Source organism: Pituophis catenifer, unplaced genomic scaffold (genome assembly GCF_029215685.1).
Source record: "Pituophis catenifer annectens isolate HBS135680 unplaced genomic scaffold, rPitCat1.0.hap2 SCAF_7, whole genome shotgun sequence".
NCBI lineage: Eukaryota > Metazoa > Chordata > Lepidosauria > Squamata > Colubridae > Pituophis > Pituophis catenifer.
In genome coordinates, this window is record NW_027256887.1 from 25,346,300 (window position 1) to 25,374,182 (window position 27,883).

Consider the following 27,883-nt stretch of genomic DNA (forward strand, 5'->3'; position numbering starts at 1 on the left):
ATCCTGGATTTTTTAAACATATTCTTTAGGTTACCAGATTTTAGATACTTTGATTCAAAAATTGTAGCGGTATAATGCATCATATAGGCTAAGTTGAGGGGGTACAAACAAACATACAAACAAACAAACAAACAGACAGACAGACAAATACAATAAGAGTTTTAGTAGCAGACAGAGCTTTAGAAGACAAGCCATGCATTGATTTTGGGATGCATATAATACAGTTAAGATCTTTGTCAAATGAAGCCAAGAATGAAAAGTCTGTCTAGTTTTTACACTCTTTCAGAGTACAAACATTATATCTTGAATAAGTTATATATGAATATCTTGCGTAATATCAGTTTTACTGATTGAAATCAGAATTATACATTGGATCAGGAAGCCAAGAAGCAGTCAGCTCAGTAGGCCAAAATACTGCTTTAGTCTTTGATTTGAAAAATCATATGATTCTCATATTGAACTAATTAGGGTTTTTTTTTAATTAAACAAGAGTATCCTTTTCTTCCATGGGCTGAATTTTCTGTTGGCTTCAGTCCGTGAATGGTGCCCCGAGTACATATTATTTAATGTCAGGCTTTCTATAGCTGACTTTTTAAGGCACCTGCTGCAATTTAATCTGTCTTCTTCGGCAGCCAAAATTACCCATGAACTTTGCTTTCATTCTCTTCTCATTTCTAACTAGCACCTGCCCTTTGACAGAGGCTACTACATTAGGATGGAGGAAGTGATTTCAGCAAGATATAGGGGTTTATATGCATATAATTGAATATTCTTTTTCCAAGGTAGTTGCTATCTGTCTTTCATGATATACTAAGAAGAATTCATAACTCAAATTAAATTTGACTTAACTGTGAATCTGGCAAATTATGCCTAACCATTTTTAGTGTTATCTGGACCAGGGGTGGAATTTACTTACCTTCCCTACCAGTTCACCAATGTGCGCGCACCGTGCACATACTCGTTCCACTCACGCGCGCCGTCGTCTTTATATACACAAAGCCTTCTGCGAAAGCGCAAAGGCTTAAAATGTTACAAAAATGATGTCATGATGTCTGCATGGGTGGGCGGAGCCTCCCGCAGCCGCCGGTTTTGCCTGAGCCAGATAGAACCGGCTGGATTTCACCCCTGATCTGGATGTAAATAAAGCAATTATCTCTTGTGATAACAAAGATGAAATCTAATGGCAACAGTCAAATGGAACTTGAGAATCCCACTGAAATAAATGATACTTAGGGGGCTTCACTTTTTGTTTATAAATAGTATATCAATTTTAAAATCCAAACTGTCTTCCACAAGTGCTTGCCAGTAATAAAAAAAAAAAGGAAAATATTTACAAAATTAATTATTATTCAAAACACAGTAGAGAATTCTACTGAAAGTTTAGCAATAAAGCATATAATTTACCCTTTTATTCAATTATCCTTTGGAACTAATAAAACTGCTTTAATCTCATAAATGAAACTAAGGAATAAGGGAAAGGCAGATCTCCCTAGAATAATTCTTTTTATTATATACTTTTTATTGCCTCCGTGATAGCAATTGCCTATTCTACAGCACTTGCCATGTTCACTGCTGGAAGAAACAGAGCAGAGTATCAGCAGGTAGCTTGAAATGTCAGTCTTCTTTGTGAAAAAACAAGTTATTCTTGACATACGTGGGCCCCACACTCTTTACACACATAATTGCTTGTACATCTTTAGAATTGAGATAAATGCATTACTTACCTTAAGACAAGGGTGGTCAACTATGGCAACTTTACAACCTGTGGACTTTAACTCTCAGAATTCCTAATCTACCATTAGAGTTATGGTTGGCTCAGGAATTCTAGGAGTTGAAGTCCACGATTCTTCAACTTCCAGAATAGTTGCCCACCATACTTGCCCACCCCTGCTTTAAGAAGTGCACTAAAACAGATACCATCATCATCATCTCATGGACAAAATGGATAAACAATATAAATTTAATAAAGAAATAAATAAAATATTAAATAGATGACAGTTCTGTGTTTGGGACGAAGTTGCTTCATAGTGCTCATCTGGTTTCTCTTCAAATTGTATAATTGTTTTGCAATATTTCAAAATAGATACATTTACTTATTCTCCCCTTGGGATTTGAGAATGGGTGTTCTATATCTCAGCCTCAGCAATAGGCAAACTTGACTGATCCCCAGATTGGTCAAGCAGAGTTTGGGAATTGGGTGAAGGACTACGAGAGATGCCTGGGTCATCTGACAAAAAGGCAATGACAAAGCATTTTGATTTGCTGCCAAGAAAACTATTTGGGCACAAACATGTATTTACCAAGGCTTTGTGTTTGTCTCAAAAAAAGTATTTACCGGTACTTTTTAAGTCATGGAATAAAAATCAACTGGTTGATATAATGAAAAGCCATGTTGCAACCATTTCAGCCATATAGTCAATGATTCCAAATTATCAAATTCATTAGATGCATTGGAAGTTGTTCTATTGAAGTTAAAGAGAAGAAAGTGGTGATATGGTAAATATTTAAAATTTATTCATTATGAGGAGAGGTAATCAAGGAGTATTCTTCCCATAACATCATAGTCCAGTTCATTTAACAGTTCCCAAAGTGTTATCTCTGGATAAATCCTTGATCTGTATTTAATCTTGTACGTGATTTTTCTCCTTTCCTTTGGCTGTCCCAGCAGCTATCTTAGGGTTCTCAGGCAGCCTAGCCACTGGGTGTGAGAGTAGAAGGTTTTAAGTACATGCTTATGAGAAATAGGATTCATCCTGCAGGTTTACTATTGCAATAAGTCGCTCCTGGTATATATTTCTCTGGATACGAAGAAGTATAGCTGGTGACAATATCTCATGAAAGACACTGATTAATGATCTCCTGGATTGGTAGAGGGGAAGATGAACTCTAACTCACATCAGCTCTAACACATTTTGAAGTATGGTTTATTGATGCAGGGGCAGTGGGTTGAAAGAATGTCTGCAATTCAGCTCCTGAAATGTCAAGCACATATGTAAATGTCTCCTGAATACATGTACATTACTCATAGTTTATTTTTGGTTCCTCTGCAGTGCAGCTCTAAATTGCTTTCCAAGAAAACATGATATCAAAGCAGCTCAAAGATTGCTTTAAGGTTGTTATATACATTTTCTCCTCTCAATCTGAACAATGTAAAAACTGAATAGCTAAGAATATTTGACTACTGAATGCCAAACCCTAAGAAATACCAGTTTGTTAAATAGGAAACATAGGATTGTTAAGCGTAATCTGGTAGACAATGGAATACACTGGATACTAATTTGATAGTCTTGTTGTTTTCTGGCAGGGCTCTTTGTACATTTGCTCCAGGTGTATATCACATAGTTTTTCAACAAGATCAATTCTTATATTTTTCCTTTCCTTTCCTTTCCTTTCCTTTCCTTTCCTTTCCTTTCCTTTCCTTTCCTTTCCTTTCCTTTCCTTTCCTTTCTTTTCTTTTCTTTTCTTTTCTTTTCTTTTCTTTTCTTTTCTTTTCCTTTCCTTCCCTTCCCTTCCCTTCGCTTCCCTTCCCTTCCCTTCCCTTCCCTCCCCTCCCCTCCCCTCCCCTCCCCTCCCCTCTCCTTTCCTTTCCTTTCCTTTCCTTTCCTTTCCTTTCCTTTCCCTTCCCCTTTCCCTTTCCCTTTCCCTTTCCCTTTCCCTGCCCTTCCCTCCTCTCCCCTCCTCCCATTCCTGAAACAGCTGGGTGTTTTATGAAAATTAATTCATATATTCCTCATAGTATGGAGACCAAATTATAATATAACAAAGTTTTACTTAGCTATATCATTTAACAGATGTTCCATTCTATTCTGTTCCTTCCTTCTAGTATTTTTCATCCCACCCTCAATGGTCAGTGTTCTGTATCATCTAGGCACATTCAGTCTGCTTAGACTATTCTGGACTCTTCTGTTTTTCTTTCCTAAAGAGGTTTTGTTATTTTGCAAATTTGGTGATTTTTTCCCTAAGCCTGCTGATATTTGCCGATACTATAAGAGCATATGGATTGGCTATTTTGATTATATAGACTTAGATGAATACTGTCATTGAATTTGCAACTGGAAGAATGAATTCGCCATTTGAATATAGAATATAGACTCAGGTTTATAGGAAAGGCAAAGATTTAATAAGTGTCAAAACTGACATTCAAGGATTATGAGGCCATCTGTCAAGAACTCTGAGCAAGATTTCAGGAATTATTGTTCTTTCCCTTTCCTTGCTTTGGTTTGTGTTGTATGAACAGATGTTCAGGCAGTAAGGCCAGTTTGAGTCATTTTTTTTATTCAGAGTCAAGAAAATAACTTATCTCTTGATAAATGTTATTGGTACAGAAAAGGCAAAATGAGAACCTTCTGGATGCTTTACATAAGAAAACAAAATTTTAGAATTTACTTTTCCACTGTGATAATTTATAAGTTTCCTTTCTTCGGTTGGCATCCAAATATATTAGACTTTATTTCCCATTTCCAACCAATTCAGGCGCTGCTGTTAGAATCCACCATACTTGTACAACTTTAGATTGGCAAAACTAAATTTCCATATTGATCTAAGTCATCATATATATTTATGTATTCTGGAAGACTTACATTTTACTTATTAATACAGAATGGAACAAAATATTTTAACATTTGACATATTGAAGGATATTTTTGAATAATGGACCCAAAAGTTAAAGAGTGCCTACTTCTATAGATGGCCTGTAATTTAAAATATGTTATGGAAGAGTAACATGCTTAAGGTGGATATTGATCAGAAAGTGGATTTAAAAATGGCAAGTTACCAGAATATGGAAAAAAAATTGCTATATTGAACATACAAAAGAAAGTGCCTGATGTCTTAATGATTAAAAGGGATATGCTAATAGCAAACCAAGAGATTGTCCTATATACTCTTTTTATATTGGATTTACAAAAGAGCCTTCTTAAAGCATTGAAGAATTTTGTGAGAAGACATAGAGAAAAAAATGAAATGACATCAGGTTCTAGAACATTATTTGAGAGGACTTAAGACCAATATTATAAAAACTAAAAGGAGGGAATTTAGAGTAGGTTTATCTGATCAAGGATAAAATAAATATGTTGTTATCTCTGGTAATCCTTAATAGACTTTTGCTGATCATGAATAAAATCATGACTAAATTTTTTAAGGATATTTTTATAGATAAGTGATGTAGGATAAGGGAAGAAAAGATCTTTTGAAATATTTTAAGAGAAAGTGATAGATTACTAAAATTCTTTGGAGTTATGAAGGGTCATTTATTTATGTATTTCTTTTCTTTATTTTTCTTTGTTTTTCTTTAAAATATTCTTATTTTTTACTTCTATTTTTTCTATTTTCTTTTTCTTTTCTGCACCTTTTCTTTTTCTTAATAAAATTACATTTTTTTTGGATGTAGATATGAATATGTTTGCCTAATAAATGTGAGGAACATATTTTTCTTAGACCGGCTGCATTTGTTGCACAAGCTGCATTGGGCACCAGTTTGCTTCCGGGTCCAGTTCAAAGCATTGATTATGACCTTTAGAGCCCTATGTATCATCGGATTAGCTTACCTAGTACAGGTGTCCTGCGTGTGCAGGGAGTTGGACTAGATGACCTCCAAGGCCCCTTTCAACTCTGTTATTGTTAAATGAATTCCAACTGTCAGTATCCAGGCAGAGAGTCTTCTCTGCTGTTACCCTGTTACCCTATGGAACATTCTCCTCCCATGTGGCACCCCACTCTCCTGATCTTTCAGAAAGGTGTAAAAATATGGCTCTGTGGCCTTACATCAGTGGTGGGTTGCTCCCGGTTCTGTCCGGTTCTATAGAACCGTTAGTAAAACCACCAGGAGGCTCTGCCCACCCGCCCCAATGTCATCAATGCGCAGAAGCTTCCTGTTGCGAACCAGTAGTAAAGGTAAGTAGAACCCACCCCTGCCTTACATGGTGCTCACAGAAGAGCATGCAGCCATGGGGATGATTATCACCTGAAAGCCCTCCTCCCTCCTTTTAATTGACTTTTAATATTAATTTTTAATCCATCCTTGCCTTTGTAAATTGCAAATTTCATATAGTTTTTTATGTTTTAATATATTTGTCTTGTACATTGACCAAAGTCCCTCTGTGACTGGGTGATGGGTGATTTCAAAACTTTGATAAATAAAAAAATAAAATAAAAATAACATTATTAAAACAAACAACTTTTAATAAAACAATATCAATCATTATCAATAAGGTTAATGATTAAAACAATGTCCCAGTGTAATTGTGTACCTGTTTTTATTTATCCATCATTTGTCTTCCTATTAATTGTTATGGAGCTTCTTGTACAGATTTTATATCTGTCACTTGGTATACGGTAATTCAAACATGATATGCAGAATTAGATTAATGGCTTCTCTAGGGCCTACACTATCAATGGTCAGTTTAAATGATAATATTTCTGAGTTAGAGTTTAAGAGTACAGTTTATTTTATGTGGGTTATCAATATGGTTCACTGTATATCAGGCTCTTCCTGATTTTTAAGTGCTGCCATCTATTATTTTTTAATTATTTCTTTTGTTCTACATGTTTTTACTGACCATCGGGAATCTCTTAAATACATTTGACCAATCATGTCATTTTATAGGGTTAATTACTTTATCCATGTCTTCTTGGATGTTAATCTCAAAAACAATTTTCAAATAATGTCTTACATGTATTAATTTAAATGAAAATGTCTATCTGATCTGGCTAAATTGAGAAATATACAGTTGTTAGCTAGTTGTTTTTAAGTATACAATTTTGGTTGCAGGAAATGTTGCTGTGGACTTTTTTTTTTTTTTTTAATTTATATGCCGCCCTTCTCCGGAGACTCAGGGCGGCTTACAATACGTTAAGCAATAGCCTTCATACTTTTGTATATTTATACAAAGTCAGTTTATTGCCCCCACAATCTGGGTCTTCATTTCACCTACCTTTGAAAGGATGGAAGGCTGAGTCAACCTTGAGCCTGGTGAGATTTGAACTTGCAGTAATTGCAAGCAGCAGATGTTAATAACAGTGTTTAGTCCACTGTACTACAGGCTCTTACTTGCAGGGTATAATATTCATTTGAAATGTGTATAGAATATTAGCTGAGGTAATGGACAAAGAAAACAACCTTGGTGCAGCCAAAATAATTTATTGAAAGTTTGACAGATTCTATTAGAAAGTTGGTTGATTAAAGCATACTAGATAATAAAAAATTGCAAGCTTTACTGATTCATGATTGAAATGCTGGTATTACATTTAAAATACATTTTTTAATTTTTGAATCTTGTTATTGATCATTGCTTATTGTGAATTTCTTTAAATACAGTTTCCTTTGGGGAACAGTTGCATTTAAACTAAAATCTAATCTGAGTTGGGACTTTTCATTTCTCTAAGGACAAAGGTTGTGGATGTATGATTTTAAAAATACAAAATCAACATTAAAAAAGAATTTTTAAAGAAGTATAACCTGATTTTTCTTAGTATTTCCATTCTTTAAAAAAGCAAACTTTTTGAATAGAGGAGGTTTCCTTGGCAACCACTATTCCAGCTAATTCTCCAGTGATATCATAATTGTATATGTAGCAATATTCTGTTACTATGGAAACAAATGTGATAAAACATCTGTATTTGTAGAACTGTAGAACAGTGTTGCCAATGAAAGAGGGAAAACAGCTGAAAAGTATGCATTTTTCCTTTTTTCTAATGCTTTTGATGTCATGAAAAATGAATATCCTTGAACAACAAGTAAAAACAGTTTATTCATGATCAAAATTCCTATAAAATCACATATTTCAGAATCAAATATTTAGAGCAAATAAATTGGCATTGTATGTATTTGTATAATATAATCTCTGGAAAATGGTCTCTGGTTTTCAGCTATTACAAAGAGAAATACTGAAATCTAGTATTGGTTCTCTTGGACTCACATTTTCTTCAGAAATTTAGTTCCTAGTCATTCTTCCTTTATAACTATGCCTCATCTGAAATCTCAGTTTGATCCTGAATTGTAGGGCAAGAACAAGATGGAGATGAAGAAGTTTTTCTCATTTTTTTGCCTGTTCAAAGTCTGGATCTTTTCACAGCTTGTTCCTAATAATTTTAAATATGTGTTAGGCTACAATTTCAAAGGAATTTGACTTAAACAATCGATGCTAAAATATTGTTTGTAGAATAGGTAAGTGCAATACTGGTAGCAATAGGAGGGAGGCAGACCTCCATAAAAATAGTCCTTGGTTAGCAACCATTCATTCAGCAACTGCAAAATTATGACAGCATTCAATTAGGAGAATTATGACCAGACCTTGAAGTGGTTGCAGTGTTCCATAGTCACAAGATAGCAATTCTGGCACTTGGGAACCATTGTGCAATTACAATGGTCACAGCATCCCACAGTCATATGATCTGCTGGCTTTTGACAAGCAAAGTCAATGGGGAAGCCAGCAATAATGTAACATAATGCTTAAGGATCACATCTGGAATTGTTGTAAATTGGCATGGTCACGATTATTCACTTTATGATTGTATTGCTTCATGATGGAGTTGTCAATCCCAATCAAGATTATTAATTTATATGTGTGAGGCTGATGAAATGCAAATGTAAGAAGAAATGTAAATTTCTTTGTTTGCAAAATTTCTTTCAAAGATTTTTAAAGATGTTCTGCTCTGAAATGTTTTTCACAAATATGTTTTAGAGCCGTGGTGGCACAGTGGTTAGATTGCAGTACAGCAGGCTACTTCTGCTGACTGCCGGCTGACTGCAATTTGGCAGTTCGAACCTTACCAGGCTCAAGGTTGACTCAGCCTTCCATCCTTCTGAGGTCAGTAACACGAGGGCCCAGATTGTTGGGGACAATAGGCTGACTCTGTAAACCACTTGGAGAGGGCTGTAAAGCACTGTGAAGAGGTATATAAGTCTAAGTGTTATTGCTATTGCTATTGCTCATGTCACAATAGCATGCTACATTTCTGCTAATTTTATATCTATTTTATTTATATGAAAGATTAGATGCAAGATATATGAGTGGGTTAGTCCTGTCTTCAGATTTTGTGGTGAAGGGCAGAGGTTTGTTTTTTTTTTTACTTCATTCCATGGGAAACTATTAGTAATGTTGTTCCTAATGCAAAATGGAGAATAAAAAATAAATGATTGTAGAGCTATTCAGAATAGATGTAGGTCAATTTCTTCCAGAAATACCCAAGAATAAAACTTTTCCAAAATAGTACAATTTTGCATTGAGATTCTTGGATAAATAAGATCAGTGAAGGAGCAAATTAGTAGCTGCTGCCCTGCTCCTCATTTTTTCTTTTTGCTCTAAAGGGCAATTATTTACCAAAACTCATATGAACAATATAATGGAAAAAAATATACATATTCAAGTTTATACATGAATTTATCTTTAAGAACTACTGTATATTCTGCGCAGTAAATTTTGTATGTCAGGAAGAGATTAGTCAAATTTTGATGAGTCTTCTAAATATATAATTCTAACTGTATAATTCAGACTTCAGTAAGAAAAATGTATTTCTAGCTGTTTGCTTATTCCATGACTAAAACAACTCTGAAATAGCCAGACTACATAAACAATATACAGTATGTGCTTGTATAATTATAAATGTCAGGACCTTTTGATATAATACGCTACTGTTCTTTCTCTCTTATAGTATTTTTGTCTATTATGTTAGCAACAACATCAATCTGCTTTCTAGTTGATGGGAAACATTTCAAGGTTTTTGAAACACAAGGTGCTTGTGAGTCATGTAAAACTGATTTTTTTTCTATGGCCAGTCAAAGATACTATTACTATATAAAGACTAACTAAACATGCATTTACTAGAATATGTTCCTTAAGTTGTTTGCAAGGAAAATGTTTAAGGAAGTTTCCAGTGAGTTCTAAATTGGTATGTTGATCTTGAAGGAAGTATTGGATTTAGACCTTGGCTTCCAAAGAAAAAAACATTTGAGTATTTTTAGGAAGGCAATGAGTTTTTAGAAAACAATGACTCCATTTTTTAAAAATGAAATGTGACCTGCTTTTCATTCCCTGTCTCTGATTGTTAGACTTTTATTCTATGTTTCCTTCGGTAGGTTGAGTTGGTGTAAATAACATTACCCCTTCCAGTTTTCCCCATAACAACCTTGTGAGATAGATTGGGTTGAGAGATAATGACCTGCCCAAATAATCCACTTTGGCTCAGGATGGAATTGAATTTGTTTGGCTGGCACAATTCTTTTCATTTTAGGAAATGTCAAAGAAATATTAAATTTTCTACCATATGTAGGAGGCAAGCATTATGGGTACATATTTCATAAATGCAAATGGCAGATTTTCATGTTAGAGTCATAACAAAACGGCATACTACGTGTCTTTTGTTTAGCATTGAAACACTAAACATAATGTTAAGTTGCTTTTCAAGTAAAGGGTAGCTCTTATTTGGTTAATTATACAGTTAATCTTGCAGTAGCCAGAGAAATCCATCTTTGTAGAGTGCGCAGCTCATGATGTTCCTTGCCAGCTATGTCATCATCTTTATGGCCATGCTAAGACCCCATAGGATGATAGAAAAAGTCTGTGGAAAAGAGTTTGAAGCAATAGAAAAGTGGGAATATGGACTGGATCTTAGATACCAGAAATTCACTTTTAAATTGCATTTTTAGTGCTTTCTGAAGATCTGGAGAGATTTCCTAAAAATCCAAATATTGCTTATAAACTTCTGATTTTTATTTAAAATCTCACCACGTACAATTGAATTTATTTTTAAAAACTCAGAAGATTGGATTGTTGCACATGCAATTCTATAGAAGGGAAGTACTTGTGTAAACGTCTTAGATTTAGATCCTAATTACATCTGGTTGAAAATATTAAGAGGATCATATGTATTTTGAATGGTGGAAGCATCTTGGCGGTGGAATGATAGAAGTGAAGATGCCTGCTGCGTAGTAGTAGATAAATGAAATAGTTTCTTCCACTTTCTCAACTCTGTGAGACGGGAGGATGAGGATGGTAGACAAATATTTAAAAAAAACATTTTCAGTTATACCTGATTAGCACTCATTTTAAAAGACTTATTTCCTAAGGTTTTCAGAAACCATATATTTTCAGCCAAATGATTTGTGCTAGCCATGACTTGCAGATAAGGTCACAGGACCAATAAAGATGTGAACTGTACTTGACATAGTTTTCTCGCTATATATTGTTATTGTGCCTCCCATACTTGTCACCTCCACTCTTCCCTGACAATATTTCTAAAATGATTTGTGTCTCATCAATATTTTTTCTTATCTGAAATCTGAAACATATACGTATCTCCAGACTGGTGTATTTATCCACCAAAATTTACTTACATGACTTGGAGTATGATGTTTTACTTGCACCAGAAATTGGAGATCTACTGTAGTACTATGTTTTATGCAGACTGATCTTTATTCTCCCTCCCTTTTTCTCTTTCTCTTTCTCTTTCTCTTTCTCTTTCTCTTTCTCTTTCTCTTTCTCTTTCTCTCTCTCGCTCTCTCTCCCTCCCTCCCTCTCTCTCTCTCACATTAAAAATTGCCCCACTTTGACCTTCTTTGGTATAACAGAGAAATGAAAAACGTTGCCAAGCTTTCAATATTTTCTTATTAAAGCCTTATTAATAGAATTTTGCAGTATTTGCTTGTGACTTCAATTTCCTGACCTGGCCTCCCCTGAAGGGCTCGAATATATTTATATATTGTTTGTTCCACACTGAATGCTACATATCCCAATGGCATTTGATTCCATTTTTTTGAAATTACCAATTTGAGAACAATTATTTTTATATCCATAAGACTGATTAAAAAGCACTGCTGATTCTATTCAACTTAAACATGCCTACCTTGTCTTCATGAATACTCTTAAAAATCTTGGTTCTACAAGGGCACAGGAGTGCAAGTTGTGTAGCACTGACTGGTCAATCTCTCTAATATTAACAAAAAAAATCCTTGATTTGCAAAATTTAAAAATGAAGGAAAATAATAAACATTTTTTTGATGAATACAGTACGCAAAAAAACATGTAAATCTATTTGCCCTAGAAGCTAACTGACTTTCATAAGTAGTACTTTAACAAAATCTTGAGATTTTTGGCACTTTTTATTGATACTCTTTAAAAAACGTTTTATAAAATAGTGAGTTACTCTCTGTTAATACTTACTTTTTGTGTTACTTGCAATGCTTCAAAAGTGACATGTTATAGAGATAACTGCCACAAAACATACATATTCTAAAAAGTGTTGATTTATTATTAAAGACTCTGAAATAATTTCTAGTCATCTAAACATGACGCAGGATGTGGATTGCTTTACAGCAGCAGGTAAATGTGGTTGTTAAGTCTGTGAATATATAATTCAACTACCATTAATTATTTGTGTTTGTCTCTTAATTTAATATTTCAGGCGCGGAGGAAAGAGGTTTTTATCCAGGAACGGTATGGCAGATTTAATCTTAGTGACCCATTTTTGGCTCTGCAGCGAGATTATGAAGCAGGGGCTGGTGTTAAAGAGAAGAAGTCTATCTGTACCAACCCACTCTCTATTTTGGAAGCTGTTATGGCACATTGCAGAAAAATGCAAGAGAGGATGGCAGCTCAGTTGGTTACTGCAGAAAATAGGCAAAAGAAGGTATCCTTTCTATTATTTTCTTTTCTAGATGCTTATTAGGAAAATAGGAATTTTTTTTACTTATGTCGAAATACCACTAAAACAGTAGTATTAAATGTATTTTATTATTGATGGTGAAATGCTAATAGTAGAACGTAAAATAGTAGCGTGGGAAAAGACCTTGGAGGTCTTCTCGTCCAAACCCCTGTTCAACCAGGAGAACCTATATATTCTAGACAAATGGCAGTCTAGTCTCTTCTTTAAAACCTCCACTAATGGATATATTGCCTTTCCTCCCAGCACTTCAAGGCAGCACACACATTCCACCCTCAAATTCCATCCTCAATGGTTTTCCTGAGAGGAATGACTGGCCCAAAATCTCTACAGTTCAGTAACTCCAATTCTAGTCCAACACCATAATCCTGACTCCACACTTTACTTTCACTGCCTTTGGCAAGAAGAATTGTTTCGCCTACTATTTGTGGATAGGCAGAAAACAAAAAACTTTACAGGTAGCCCTTCAGTTATGACACAATTGGGAGCAGAATTTCCATTTCTAATTTACAGCTAGGAAGATCATTCTACTAAGATAGAGAACTACTATCATTCACAACTATAGATTGTATATTACAGGTAGTCCTTGATTTACAACCACAATTGAGCCCAAAATTTATGTTGCTGAATAAGGCAGTTTTTAAGTGAATTTTGCCTCATTTAACAACTTTTCTTGCCACAGTTGCTAAGTGAATCACAGCAGTTGTTAAATTAGAAACATGGTTGTTAAGTAAATCTGGCTTCTCCATTGATTTTGCTTGTCAAAAAATTGCAAAATGTGATCACATGACTCTGGGACACTATAATTGTCATAATATGAATCAGTTGCCAAGCATCCAAATTTTAATCACGTGACCATGGAGATGCTGCAATGGTCGTAAGTGTGAAAAACAGTCATAAATCACTTTTTTCAGTGCAGTTATAACTTTGAACGGTCACTAAATGAATTGTTGTAAATTGAGGATTAGCTGTAGTGTATCCTTGCAAGATTTTTCAGATATAATTTTATTGTACAATTCAGCATCCCTACTTAATAGATATACTTCATGTGAAAGACAAGGAGTATCCTTTTTGTGAATATACAGGTAGTACTTACTTACTGAATACTTTGTTAAGTGACTCTTTGATATCAGAATGGTTGAAAAAAGACACATTTATGTTGTGACCCAGGCCCATGTAGTGAATATTAAATACAAAACAGTTCCAAAAAACAAACAGATTTTATTAAAACAGCTGAGAATTAACTCATTCTCATCTTATTCCAAATTAAATGAAAGCAAAGTTCTCAAAACACCTTCAGTTTATCTCTGACCTTGGGATTATTAGGCAAATTGCCAAAGGCTTTTCTTGGCAACAGTTCAGGAACAGAAGATGCTGACAAGAAAAAAATACATCCAAACATGAAGCAAATCTCTCAACGTTTGTTTTCCGGCAAAGAAGCCAAGAGCTGGTCTTTTAAGCCTCATGGGAGGGGCCGATCATCTCTTGGCCCTACTCCTGAGTCATCCTCTCTGCTTTAGCTGCTCCTGCCTTCTGGCAACTCTTCTCATACGTGCACTAGGAACAGGCTCCTCCTGTTCCTCTGCCTCTCTACTGTCAGCCTCTGGAGGCTCCGAAGTCCGCGCATCACTCCCCGATGGCCCTGGCCCCATCTTTGCCTCCGGTGCAGAGCCCTCATCCGGGCCTTCCCCAGCCTCCAGGTCTGGCCCATGTTCTTCCTCAGCCTCATCACTGTCTGACTCCGCTGCCAGCTCCGCAGGCTGCTGGTGGACCACAACACTTTGTGACAATCCTCACATTTATGACCATTGTAGCTTTGTGGTCATATGGTTGTTATTAGGCACGTCACAACTTTTTTTTTTTTTTAATTTGATTTATATGCTGCCCTTCTCCGGAGACTCAGGGCGGCTTACAATGCGTTAAGCAATAGCCTTCATACTTTTGTATATTTTTACAAAGTCAGCTTATTACCCCCACAAACTGGGTCCTCATTTTACCTATCTTAGAAAGGATGGAAGGCTGAGTCAACAACTGGCGGACATATATGACAATCACAGCCTCTTACAGTTAAGTGATCACAATTTTTTGTGCTTCACAACTGGCTTCTAATAAGCAGAATTAATGGAGAACATGGAAGTGAAACTGCAAGTTATGATCAAGTGACAATTCAATGATGAAAGTGGAAGTGCAATCATAATTTTGTTGTGGTCATGTGATGTTTTTCTTAAGTGACTTAGATCCTTAGCAATGGAATTGCCAGTTCTAATTTTCACTAATTTTTTATTTTTATTTTTATTTTATTATTCATATTTCTATGCCGCCCACTCTCCGAGGACTCTGGGCAGCTTAAACCAAAGACAGTATACTAAATAGCATATTGCCCCCAACAATCTGGGTCCTCATTTTATCCACCTTGGAAGGATGGAAGGCTGAGTCAACCTTGAGCCGATGAGATTTGATTCTGAACTAGCAGTCAGCTGAACTAGCTGCAGTACTGCAGCTAACCACTGCGCCACCTCGGCTCGAAGATTCCCTGTACTTATTGCCTAATATGGGGTGCCGTTCTAGTGCTCTTCAGCTATAAAGGAACAATTCACATTTCCAACTTGTTGCCTTTCAAATGTGTTGGATTACAACTCCAATTAACTTTGATTGATTGTTTATATAATTACCAATAAATTACCAATAAATTACCAATTTATCACTCACAAATCCCAACATCATTCATCATTGACCATTAGTGTAAAGCTGATGGTGATACATTCGGACAACCATCGTTTCATGATTTCTGCTCTAAAGCTTAGAAAAATTATTGTTGTAAATTCCATATCCAGATACCTTTCAACAAAGATGTAGGAAAGCAAAATACCTCAAGGGCAGGGGTGGGTTCTACTTACCTTTACTACCGGTTTGCAACGGGTGCCATGCGCGCGTGCTCTGTGCGTGCGCAGAAGCATTTTGGTGATGTTGGGGTCGGTGGGCGGGGCCTCCCGCTGGTTTTACTACCAGTTCTATAGAACCGGTGCAAACCGGGAGCAATCCACCACTGCTCAAGAGGTTAAGTTCTGAATTAAAGTTTGGCGTTGGATTTATCAATTCCCATTTTCCTTTCAAAGGGAAAATTAATGCATAAACAGGAAGAAGATCCATTATAGTTTGTGACTGTTCATTTAAGAAACTGAACGTTGAAGAAACTAACATTTTTTAATCTAAGTATTAGAGACATTATCCCTTTCTTTATTCTAATTCTAAGATTCTACCATTATCGAGCTGCTGATGGTTGACAACTCAACATAAGCTCGGTTGTGTGACACCTGAAGCCAAAACTTTATTCATGTATATTTTGCCAAGTTTCTAAAGATGAGCATGTTTAACACACTATTTTATATACTTGCAGATAGCTGCATTGCAGTTCTACTAATAAAGCAAACCCTCAGATGGCTAACCAATGAAAAATAACACTTTTTGTGCTTTTTTGAATTAGAGAGACACAGAGAGAGAGAGAGACCATGCATGAGCCAAATAGGGGGTTTCTGAGGTTTGATCTAAACAGGTTAATATTAGGAGTCTTTTATATGAAAGCAGGAAGTTTGAAGATCCTGAGCTAAAAGTTTGATAACGGGTTGATAGGTAAGAAAATGTCCAGAACTTATTAAATCAGTCTTTTCTAACCTGTTTAAAACTGCAACTACTATGTACATTGATATTATGGAACAGTGGGAATTATATCAAAACATCTGGCATTATCCAGGTTGGCAAGAATTGTCCCTGATGGGATCAGATAGCTAATCAAAATTCTCTATGACAAAAAGGAATAGAATTCATTCATTCATTCATTCATTCATTCATTCATTCATTCCCTCCCTCCCTCCCTCCCTCCCTCCTTCCTTCCTTCCTTCCTTCCTTCCTTCCTTCCTTCCTTCCATTGATTTGATTCCACTTCTCATTTCAAAGTGATTGTGGGTAGTTTACAGAATTAAAAGCATAAAACCACAAGATAAATATTTCTCAAATGACAAAAATGGAATTACAATCAAATATAAACTAATCGGGTATAAAGATTGTTTTTTGAGGTGGGAGAAACTTCTAATGTAACCAGATTCCTTACATGGATTGCCCCTGTGGCTATGTAGGACACACAGGGAAGAAGCTAATCACCAGATTACATGAGCGAGTGGTTAGATGAGGAGAAGTGATTGTTAGCCTCACATTGCAATGAATAAAAACATGCATTCAATTGCACAGTTACTAAGATTGTTGGCTGAGTAGTTTGGGAAGAATAAACTCTGGTCCCAGTGACTGACTCAGATTGCATCCTATGTCAAATATTTCTCAATTACCTGCTAGTCTGTAGAATAAACCCTCAGGGCACTTTCCGAATACAGCTGATTTCCATTTTTTTGTACATTTTCAATCAGAATTCTTCCAAATATCTCCCTAGTTATGCTAAACAAACTAAATCCTGATAAAATTGTAGTTAAAAGATGGGGAGGTTGGGAGCTGGATGTATTGGGAGGAATGTGGGATTGCCTCTTAATTCATCAACAATTGTAATTCTCCCCTCCCCCTTGAGGCCTAGAATTTGATCCATAAAATACTGATTCAATCAAACAGAGGATCAAGCAAGTGGCAAGGTTACTTCATGTGTAATGCAAAATATGTATAAGGTAAAATAGAAGAAATGGCCGCTTACCCATTTCACAAACCCACCACTTTCTGTATTGGAATTCACAAATCCACTTTCTGTATTGGAATTTCATTTGTGAACATAAGGTGGTATCATATTACAAACACACATTTGTGATCTGTGATCCTCTGGAATATATGTATTTAGTTTAGGCTCAGTACTAAAGGATAACATTGACCCTTGGTTTATGTCTTGTTATTTTTCATATCATTTTCATTCACAACCCAATTACAAGATACATGTAAAAGTGTGTTCAACTCAATCTGTGACAATTTCACAATATAGTATGTTAAAACAAACCACTGAAAAAAAGCAAAACTAAAGTAGATCGATCTAGGTAGCTTATCCCTACAAAGTACAAACACCTTATTAGGGAGTAAGGAATCTTTCCATTTTTCCTTTTGAATTTCATGTTTAAATACATTATTTAAACATTATCAAAAGCTATCTGTCCTCTTTCTTCTTTACCTTACCCAATGGTCTGAGTTGTGTAGTGCAATATGATTTTAATATATTTAAGTGGCTTGCTAGATGCAGGGTAGAAATTTTTGAAGGGTTAGTTTTCTACACCTGAGAAAGTTCACTTTTATTACTCCTAATTATACTGATGCTGATATCTTTCATCCCATCTTCTGGTTTACAAACATCTGTGAGATGTTGTGAAAATGTCACTCCACAGACCGACCGACAAATCTAGACAGACCCCAGAGATCATGCTGCTGGCACACTGACTGAAAATTTCATTGGAAGGGCATTATCACATTGGGAGGGAAGGTGGGGGAACGGATGACGGGATTCAAAAGGCCTCTTGTTTCCTTCACATGACACCAATAAAAATCTATCCAGTTTCAGTAACTCTCATTTTTTACCTGAAATAATATCCATTGTTCATTAAGAAAAGAATACATATCATTTTTAAGCCCACTTTATAACTTACTATATTATGTATACTCCATTTTTAATTAATTTATGCTATCGAGTTGGTGTTAGCTCTTAGCAACCACATCAATAATTTTTTTACACATGATCTATTCACAGCCACACCTGTCAAGTCTCCTAGCAGTGCATCCATCACTACTCTAATTGAGGTCATCCTCTTAGCTGATTGTCTTCTTTGTTACCTTCCACCTTTTCTTGTATTATAGACTTCTCAAGGGACTCAGGGCTCTTTGCATAATGTGTCCAAAATACAATCATTTGAACCTAGTAATTTGTGTTTCAAGAGAGAATATTGGATTCATTTGTTTTATTATCCATTTTTGGTTGTTAATCCAAATCAGCAGTCTTCTCCAATACCACATACCAAAGCATCAATATTATTTCTATCCTACTTCAAAGTCAAACTTTCTGTTCACCTGGAAACCTAGTGCTAAGAAAATTCTGTTCTTTATAGATACAGACATATGGTATCTGAACAGCTTTTCCAGGGCCTTTATGGCTGCTATACCAAGTGCTAATCTAAGACATCAACCTTTTGTACCTCAGGGACCACTAAATTCATAATTTTAAATCCCACAGACCACTAATATGATTTAAAAAAAAATATAAATAGTATTTAGTGCAATATAAAAATGTAAATAATTTTTGTGTGGACCACCAAAATGTTCTTGTGGACCACCAGTTGGTGACCACTGATCTAAGACATAATGTAAATATATTTTGTCACTCTCTGTGTGTGTTTGTGCGTGCATGCATGCATGCAAACAAATCCCTGCACTTTTCTTGAGATTACAGAAGTGATTTGAGAGAGAGGGAGGGAGGGAGGGAGGGAGGGAGGGAGAGAGAGAGAGAGAGAGAGAGAGAGAGAGAGAGAGAGAGAGAGAGAGAGAGAGAGAGAGAGAGAGAGAAGCAAGTTTACGCAGCTGGTTTCATGCCAATGGCAGAACTAGAATTTAAGATCTTTTGGTTTCTAGCCTGATACCGTAACAACTGCACCAAAATGGTTCTTTTGACATGTGTGTGTGACACATAAAAAGTTGTCTGGAGTGGCAGTTGCACTGCCATGGCTGCTTTCTTTACTTTCTACACCATATGACACTTCTGTTTAAGATCATCTTCTGAAGATCTTCTCTCCACCAACAGAGGGGTGGGAATGACTACCAAGAGATCTTTTCAGTAGTGCTTCCCAGCTGGCTTGCTTTTTCTATATGGAGCAGGAAGCAGATGAGCCAAAATCCTGCCCTTCATCTCTGGTAGCAACATGCTATAAATGCTCCCCCATGCCAGGGCATTTGTGCTGTTTCTGATTTTATTCTGTTCTAAACTTGTACTAGTAAAATGCTGAATATTTTACTACTTGGTAAGTAAACAAATATATTCATACAATGAACGTTATTTTATTACCGGTAATTAAGTATACTTAATGGAAGGTCCTAGATTCTGGAGCATGAAAGTGGAAGAAAACACTGCTGGTTTTAAAATTTCAAACCCAAGGTGTTTCCTATATCTAAGCATTAGACATTCAAATATATCATAATGTCGATAAATGTTCAATAGAAAGCTTTTGTGATTTGTTATCCCAATGGTGAACATTCTATCCTAAAGGCATTGTCTCCTGAGTAAGGACATGGGAGATCTTAAATATGGCTATGTTGAATCTTCAAGTGGTCTCAGATGCACTCTAAAGCATATGCACAGGAAAGTACAGGAATGAGTGTTAAATAATTTAAATACATAAGCCTATGGCTGACAAAACATTGTTGTTTTAATTTGATAGCCCTTTTGAGAGAAGTGTAGGATTTATTTCTCTTTGATTATGTGTTTACTCTTGAAAGTTTATTAGAGTCATATTTGGCATTGAATTGAATTCATTGACTTATTTGCTTGTGGGAACAATTACAATGAAATTCGAAAATATAGGGATTACACTGTGCCAGCCAACAAACATGCCTGCCAACTCTAGTTTGTTAGGAAAGGAGCAAGTAAATGTCCTGATTCAGATGCCCTTAAAAAAAATCACCAAATAAACTTCTATTTTAGAGAAATAATTTATACCAACAAGATAAGCAAACTGAGTATTTGAACAATAGGACACCAATATATTTTTTGACAATTTAAATGTTGCTGCATCTGAAATCTGTGATACTACTTACTGGATTTGAAGGAGAAATAAAACAGTTCTCTAAGGATGGAGATAATGTGGAGCTTTACCTTTATCTACTGTATTTTAGTTCTTTGCAGACCCAGCAGTGGTCATAATAATGCAATTTTCTACTGAGATTCCCAAGCTTCTCAATGTGAAGCATTGATAAAAATCATAAGAAGATTACAGGTACTGTAGTTCTTGAGTTATGACCATTCATTCAGTGCTCACTCAAAGTTACAGCAGTGCTGAATGAATGGTACTTATACCTAGTCCTTTAAGTTTGTTTATTTATATCTCGGTTTTATCCTATTTTCCCCACAACTATGGGGTGGGGTGGGCTGAGAGAAAGTGAGTGGCCCAAAGTCATCCAGCTGGCTTTCATCTCTATGCAGGACTACAACTCACAGTCTGGTGCTTTAACCACTATATCAGATGGCTGCCAAATTAATTAGAAGTCATGGTTGTTGCAGCACCCTTGTGAATGGATATGTGATCAGAATTCAGGTGCACTTATATCCACAGGCACATTTCAACCCCTCTTACTCCCTATCTCCCTCCCCACTTCTGCACTTTTGCCCCCACCCCCCAGTTGCCCCTCATCATCTTCTTGCTCTCATTACTAACCAAATACACCCAGGGCTGACCCTTCACAAAGCAGTTGCTGGCCATGTGAGCCCTTTTTCCTAAGGTCATATTTGAGGGGCCAGACTAGGCACACCTCATCAACAGTAGAAGCAAAAAGACAGCAATGGTCACCTGGGCCCGTGGATGCAGGGCAGCCAAGGCCTCAGAGTGCAGAGTAGCGAGGGTAGCTACAAGTGGGGCTTTACGCCACATTGTAGGCTGGACTGAATTGAGCTGGGCTGGGGCACTGGGGCTTTGGGTTGGAATGGCTTGACTTCACTTGAGGTGGGATGTTGGCTAGCAGCCGGTGGGGTTCATTTAACAATAGCAATGAGGAATGATAAGATTGCCATTACTAAATAAGGTGGTCACATGATCTCAAACTTTTGATGGTCACTGTGACCATTTCACATAGTGGCAAAAATTCCAGTCCCAATTGCTGTCATAATTTAGGACTATCTGTACTTTTGTTTTTGCCCCATCACACTTACTCATATGCTCTCACACTTGCGAAGGATGATACTTCAGAGATTCTGATGCCTAACGTGACAAAGTAAAAGGTAATTGATGTGCCCCTCAAAAAGTATAAGGCTAGAAATCTATTATCGAGTCTCAGTGCTGAGATAGTTGTTAATTGCAGCCAGTTATACAGTACCATGATTCTTATTACGACAATAGCTTTCTGAGAACTGGAGTATTTTATTTATTTATTTTATTTTATTTCCAATTTATATACCGCCCTTCTCCCTGAGGACTCAGGGCAGTGTACAGCCAGAATTAAGAACATGAAATACAAATATTAAAAAACAATTAAAATATATATAAATTTGGCCCAAAAATTAAAAATCACAAACCAATTAAAACATTTAAAATTTCTTCTTAAGCCAGCCCGGCTTGCTGGAAAAAATGGGTTTTAAGGGCACGGTGGAAGGCGCTGAGGTCTTGGATTCTCCTTATCTCTGGGGGCAACTGATTCCAGAGGGTAGGTGCCCCCACAGAGAAGGCCCTCCCCCTGGGGGTCACCAGCCTACATTGTTTGGCTGATGGCACCCTGAGGAGGCCCTCTCTGTGGGAGCGCACGGGTCAATGGGAGGTCGTCGGTAGCAGCAGGCGGTCTCGCAGATAGCTAGGCCCTATGCCATGGAGCGCTTTAAAGGTGATGACCAACACCTTGAAGCGCACCCGGAAGACCACCGGGAGCCAGTGCAGCTCGTGCAGGAGCGGTGTTACATGGGAGCGCCATGCTGCTCCTGTCATTACCCGCGCTGCTGCATTCTGGACCAGTTGGAGCCTCCGAGTGCCCTTCAAGGGGAGCCCCATGTAGAGAGCGTTGCAGTAGTCAAGGTGAGAGGTGACGAGGGCATGAGTGACTGTGCACAGGGAATCCCGATCAAGAAAGGGCCGCAACTGGCGAATCAGGCGAACCTGACAAAAGGTCCCTCTGGTTACAGCTGTCAGATGTTCCTCCAAGGACAGCTGCCTATCCAGGAGGACTCCCAGATTGCGAGCCCTTTCTGTGGGGGCCAAAGACTCACCCCCAATAGTCAGTGATGGAGTCAACTGGCTACATCGGGATGCCAGGAGCCACAGCCACTCAGTCTTGGAAGGGTTGAGCTTGAGCCTGTTCCTCCCCATCCAGATCCGCACAGCCTCCAGGCACTGGGACATCACTTCAAGGGCATCATTGGGGTGGCCTGGGGTGGAGATGTACAGCTGGGTGTCATCAGCGTACTGGTGGTATCTCACCCCGAAGCCACAGATGATCTCGCCCAGCGGCTTCACATAAATGTTGAACAGAAGGGGCGAGAGGACCGATCCCTGCGGCACTCCACATATGAGAGGCCTCGAGGTCGACCTCTGCCCCCCTGCCAACACAAACTGCGACCTGTTGGAGAGAAAGGAGGAGAACCACCACAACATGGTGCCTCCCACCCCCAACTCTTCCAGCCGGTGCAGCATGATACCATGGTCGATGGTATCAAAAGCCGCTGAGTGATCTAACAGGACCAGAACAGAGGAGCAACCCCTGTCCCGAGCCCTCCAGAGATCATCAACCAACGCGACCAATGCCATTTCCGTGCTGTGCCCAGACCTGAAACCCGACTGGAATGGATCTAGATAAGATGTTTCCTCCAGGAATTGTGGAAACTGTCGCACGACCACACTCTCAACAACCTTCGCCATGAAGCGAAGGTTGGAGACAGGATGGTAGTTGGCCAATATTGCCGGATCCAGGGATGGCTTCTTGAGGAGAGGCCTCACCACCGCCTCTTTCAAGGCAGCGGGGAAGTAACCCTCACTCAGCGAAGCGTTGATAACACCCTGGAGCCAGCCTCGTATAACCTCCCGGGAAGCCAGTACCAACCAGGAGGGACACGGGTCCAGTAAACATGTGGCCGCACTAAGTCTCCCCAAAATCCTGTCCACATCGTCGGGAGTCACAGCATCAAACTCCTCCCAGATAACATTCTCAAGATTATTCCTCGTCACCCTGCCCTGATCTACCCAGTCAGAGTCCAAATCCCCCCGGATCTGAGCGATTTTGTCATACAGGTATTGTCCGAAATCCTCCGCCCTGCCTTCCAGGGGATCCTCCCGCACTCCCGGATGGAGCAGGGAGCGGGTCAGCCTAAACAGGGCGGCCGGACGATTCCCTGTTGACGCAATAGAGGCAGAAAAGTAATTAAACTTTGCCGTCTTTATCGCCACTAGGTAGGCCTTAATATGCGACCTTACCAGTGTTCGATCAGATTCAGCGAGACTGGCCCTCCAACCACTCTCCAGGCGTCTTTTCCGGCGCTTCATTTCCCTCAGCTCCTCAATAAACCACCGGGTCGGAGGCTGCAAAGGCACGACTCAGTCCAAGGCCCCACCAGCCGCCCGATCTCAGGCGGCTACCAATTCCTCAGCCGAGTCATGTGCTAGATCCTCAGGAAATGGCCCAAGCTCCATCTGGAACCTATCAGGATCCATCAGGCACCTGGGGCGGATCCATCTAATAGGGTCTGCCTCCCTGCGGTGGGGGGGCAGCGGTTCGAAGATCCAGGCGAAGGAGTGAGTGGTCAGTCCATGACAAGGGTTCCATGTCTATATCCCCTATAACAAGACCACTCAACCACTGGCCGGAGACAAAAATCAAGTCCAGCGTGTGACCTCCCCTGTGAGTAGGGCCATGAATTAACTGGGTCAGGTCCATGGCCGTCATGGAAGCCATGAACTCCCGAGCCACCTCAGACGTTTCACCAATGGATGGCAAGTTGAAATCACCCATGACTAAAAGCCTGGATGTATCTACTGCCACCGTGGCTATCACGTCGAGTAGCTCAGGTAGGGCTGTTGCCACACACCAGGGAGCCAGGTACATAAGCAACAAGCCCATCTGAACCCCACGACCCCACCTCACAAGGAGGGACTCACATCCGGCTATCTGAGGCACAGCGGTCTCCCTCGGACCCAGATCCTCGTTAATAATAACCGCTACCCCCTCCCCTCCCCTGGGCCCTCGGCTGATGGAATGCACATTTCAACCAGAGGGACGCCGCCCTCCGGGCCCAACCAGGTCTCCGTGATACCCACCAGGTCCGCTCCTCCCTCTTGTATAAGATCGTGAATGAGGGGGGCCTTGTTTACCACAGACCTGGCATTGCATAGCATCAGCCGAAGGCCCAGATCCTGAGTATCTACGCCACCTAGTGTCCGAGCAGAGCCTTGGGGACCGGGGCAAGCAATTGCTCTCAGACAGCAAGTGCGAGCCCCCAACACATGATATGGTCCCCTGCTCCCGCCATATCTGCCCCTCCCATTCACCGTGCTGATGGAAAATTCCTCCTCTGGGTGGTTCTCCAGCCCCTCCCCAATCCCTCGACTTGCCCCCTCCAAACCGTCCCCCTGTGCCGGGCTCGGCTCTGATCTTAATGGGTTCGTCCCCCCAAACCCCTTGGTCTTCCTCCCGGTTCCCCTTAAAAAAATCATTATTCCCATCCCTCCTCCCGGGTCCCCTTAAAAATTTCATTAAAAAATTGCGTAGAAAACCCCTCAACCCCCTCTTTGCTGCATGCCATCTCTTGGGGTTCCAAAGCCCGTCATCAAGATAGGCCCTCGATAACATGGAGGGCCAGGCCCGCGAGAGGGGGGAGTCTCGCAGTGTGAAGAGATCAGCGGATGAATACATCTTAAGGTTCCAAAAAGTCTGTCTGGGGAAGATGGAAAGAGTAGCCATGTACATCTATTTTATCTGGAGGTATAACTTGATAGTCCTGGGCAAACTCCACCACTTGAGAGATTTCTGGTAATTCCTAGCAATCCTGAGGTACAGTTACTCCTTAGAGCAGGGATGTCAAACTTGCGGCCCGCAGGCCGGATGTGTCACGTGCTGGCCCTATCCCTGCCCGGTTTAGCGAAGGGGGGAAAAGTCCCGATACATCACGTTATGACACCATGGCGATGCAAGTTTGACACCCCTGCCTTAGAGGGATAGATAAGTATTTTGAGACACTACTGAAAATATACATTCACAGTATTGGTTTGAATAGTACATTTTTTAATATGTATTAAATCAAAATAGTAAGAAAACACACAGAAAGAACTGAGACATGAATGAAGGCAAATATACATGTCCCAGGATAATGTTGCAAGATTTTATCAGGGTCGGTCACCAGGGCCAGAGGTTTACTTTTCTGAGCTTTTGGACTTGTGCTGGAGTCTGCAGCTGAGACCACTTTTATCAGTTTTGTCCTTGCTTATCTCTTTGAACTTTCTGGAAATACAGCAAAACCAAATCTTTCACCCTCATTTAAACTTACATGAAAACTGACTATTGGCAATTGTTATAATAGTTTGACTATTATTCTGCTTCTGAAGCATTACTGCTTCTGAATATGCACTAAAATACTTCGAATATTTCTTGTGGTAATGAGCCTATTCTGCATTTCTTTGTAGTTGGAAATGGAGAAATTACAGCTACAAGCTCTTGAAATGGAACACAAGAAGCTCTGTGCGCGGCTGGAGGAGGAGCGTGGCAAGAATAAACATGTTGTACTGATGCTAGTGAAAGAATGCAAACAACTATCTAGCAAACTGGTAGAAGAGGCCCAGAAGTTGGAAGAAGTCATGGCTAAATTTGAGGAAGAGAAAAAGAAAGCCAGGGAGTTGGAGGAATCTCTTATGGTGGAGAAACAACGGAGCGCACAGATGGAAGCCCAAATGGAAAAGCAGCTTTCTGAGTTTGACACAGAGAGGGAGCAGCTGCATGCCCGCCTCAGCAGAGAAGAAGCTCACACAACTGACCTCAAAGAAGAGAGGGAGAGAATGAGAAAAACAATTGAGCAACTCAGCAAGGAAAGTGATGCGAAACTCCACCTTTCTCTTCCACGAAGGAATAAAGAGAGAGGCTTCGTTTCTGTCTCCACTGGAACAGAGGGACCAATTTTGAGAACACTTTCCTGCCAGACAGATGCAGTATTAATAGACAGTGGAAATGAAAGTGTTAGAAAGTTGCCTTTAACAGTACCCATAAAGCCTTCAACCATCCACCCTTTACTTTCGGGGCACACAAAAGTGAATGTATCCTCCAATGCAGCATTTGTGAAGCCTGTCATTGACAGGCATTCATCCTGTAGTGACCTTCTTCTGTCCCCTGTAACTTCGAATCTATCTCATAGTCAAATGCGAATTGAGGAGAATGGACCAGTGGCTTCACCTGATTTAACAAGCCTGCCTTCCCCATTTCCAGATCACGTTGCATCCTCTCCAGCTCCCAATATAGCATCCCAAAGCTACTTGCATACATCATCTGTCCCTTCCCCACATTCTCCATCTGTTAGCACTATTGGGCATCAAGGTCTGAATCCACGAGTCCAGGCAGCCAGGTTTCGATTTCAATCCAATGCTAATGATCAAGATCAAAATGGAAACACAACTCAAAGCCCTACAACAAGAGACGCCTCACCCACAAGTCGAGACAACCTAGTTGCCAAGCAGCTGGCTCGGAATACGGTCACCCAAGTCCTTTCAAGGTTCACAAGTCCTCAGGGTGTGGCACCTGGACGTCCAGGAATGTCACATTCAATAGATGTTGGCACTTACCCTCCCCCAATTAGCAGAATGAGTTTAAAGACTCCCAGTGTTTCAAGGATTGACAGAGGAAATCCCCCTCCTATTCCTCCCAAAAAGCCAGGTCTTTCACAGACTCCGTCTCCGCCACACCCACAACTTAAAGTAATTATGGATAGTGGTCGCTCCCCTAATGTAGGTGCCAAAACTGAAGGCAAATTCCTGGTATCATCTTCTTCTTGTTCACCTCAAGGAATCAGGGTAGTAAATGAAGAGGTTATGTCTAGGTCCTCACCACAGCTGCCACCAAAACCAACAATAGATTTATCTGTGGCATCTGCAGGCTGTGCCATTCCATCCATGGACATGCCTCAGGTGGGTGCCTGGCCTTCCCCGTCCCCTGGACTGAGCCAATCTGCATGTTCTGACAGCTCCTTTGTCATTCCCACCACCATTGCCTGTAGCTCTTCCATAAACCCTCTTAGTGCTTCATCCTGTAGACCATGTGATTCAGACAGCCTCCTGGTAACAGCCTCAGGTAAAGGGTGATGTACCCACTAAACTCCTTCCTTTTTTTATATTGTCATATAAATATATATATATATATATATTTCTCCATAGATTCCTTTCCCCTAAGATTTTCTTTTGGCTTTTCTCTTCCTTCCCCTTTTCCCTTTTCCTGTATCACATTGCACTTCCACTTAATGCCTTTCTAGGTTTCAGGGATATGGGAAATTCATTTGCTTTCATGAATTCTGGTTATTTTGCACAGACAACCT

At 39.2% G+C, this 27,883-nt stretch overlaps 1 protein-coding gene across 1 annotated transcript in view; it reads left to right on the top strand.

Annotated features, from left to right (window-relative positions):
- The window catches only part of LOC139319630 (cortactin-binding protein 2-like), a 68,967-nt gene extending 41,314 nt beyond the window's left edge, over positions 1-27,653 (top strand). The window contains exons 3-4 of the mRNA XM_070947557.1: positions 12,400-12,624; positions 25,992-27,653. Of these exons, the coding sequence (XP_070803658.1) occupies positions 12,400-12,624; positions 25,992-27,653 (1,887 nt within the window). The remainder of the gene's footprint in view (positions 1-12,399; positions 12,625-25,991) is intronic.
- Positions 27,654-27,883: the final 230 nt, after the last annotated feature.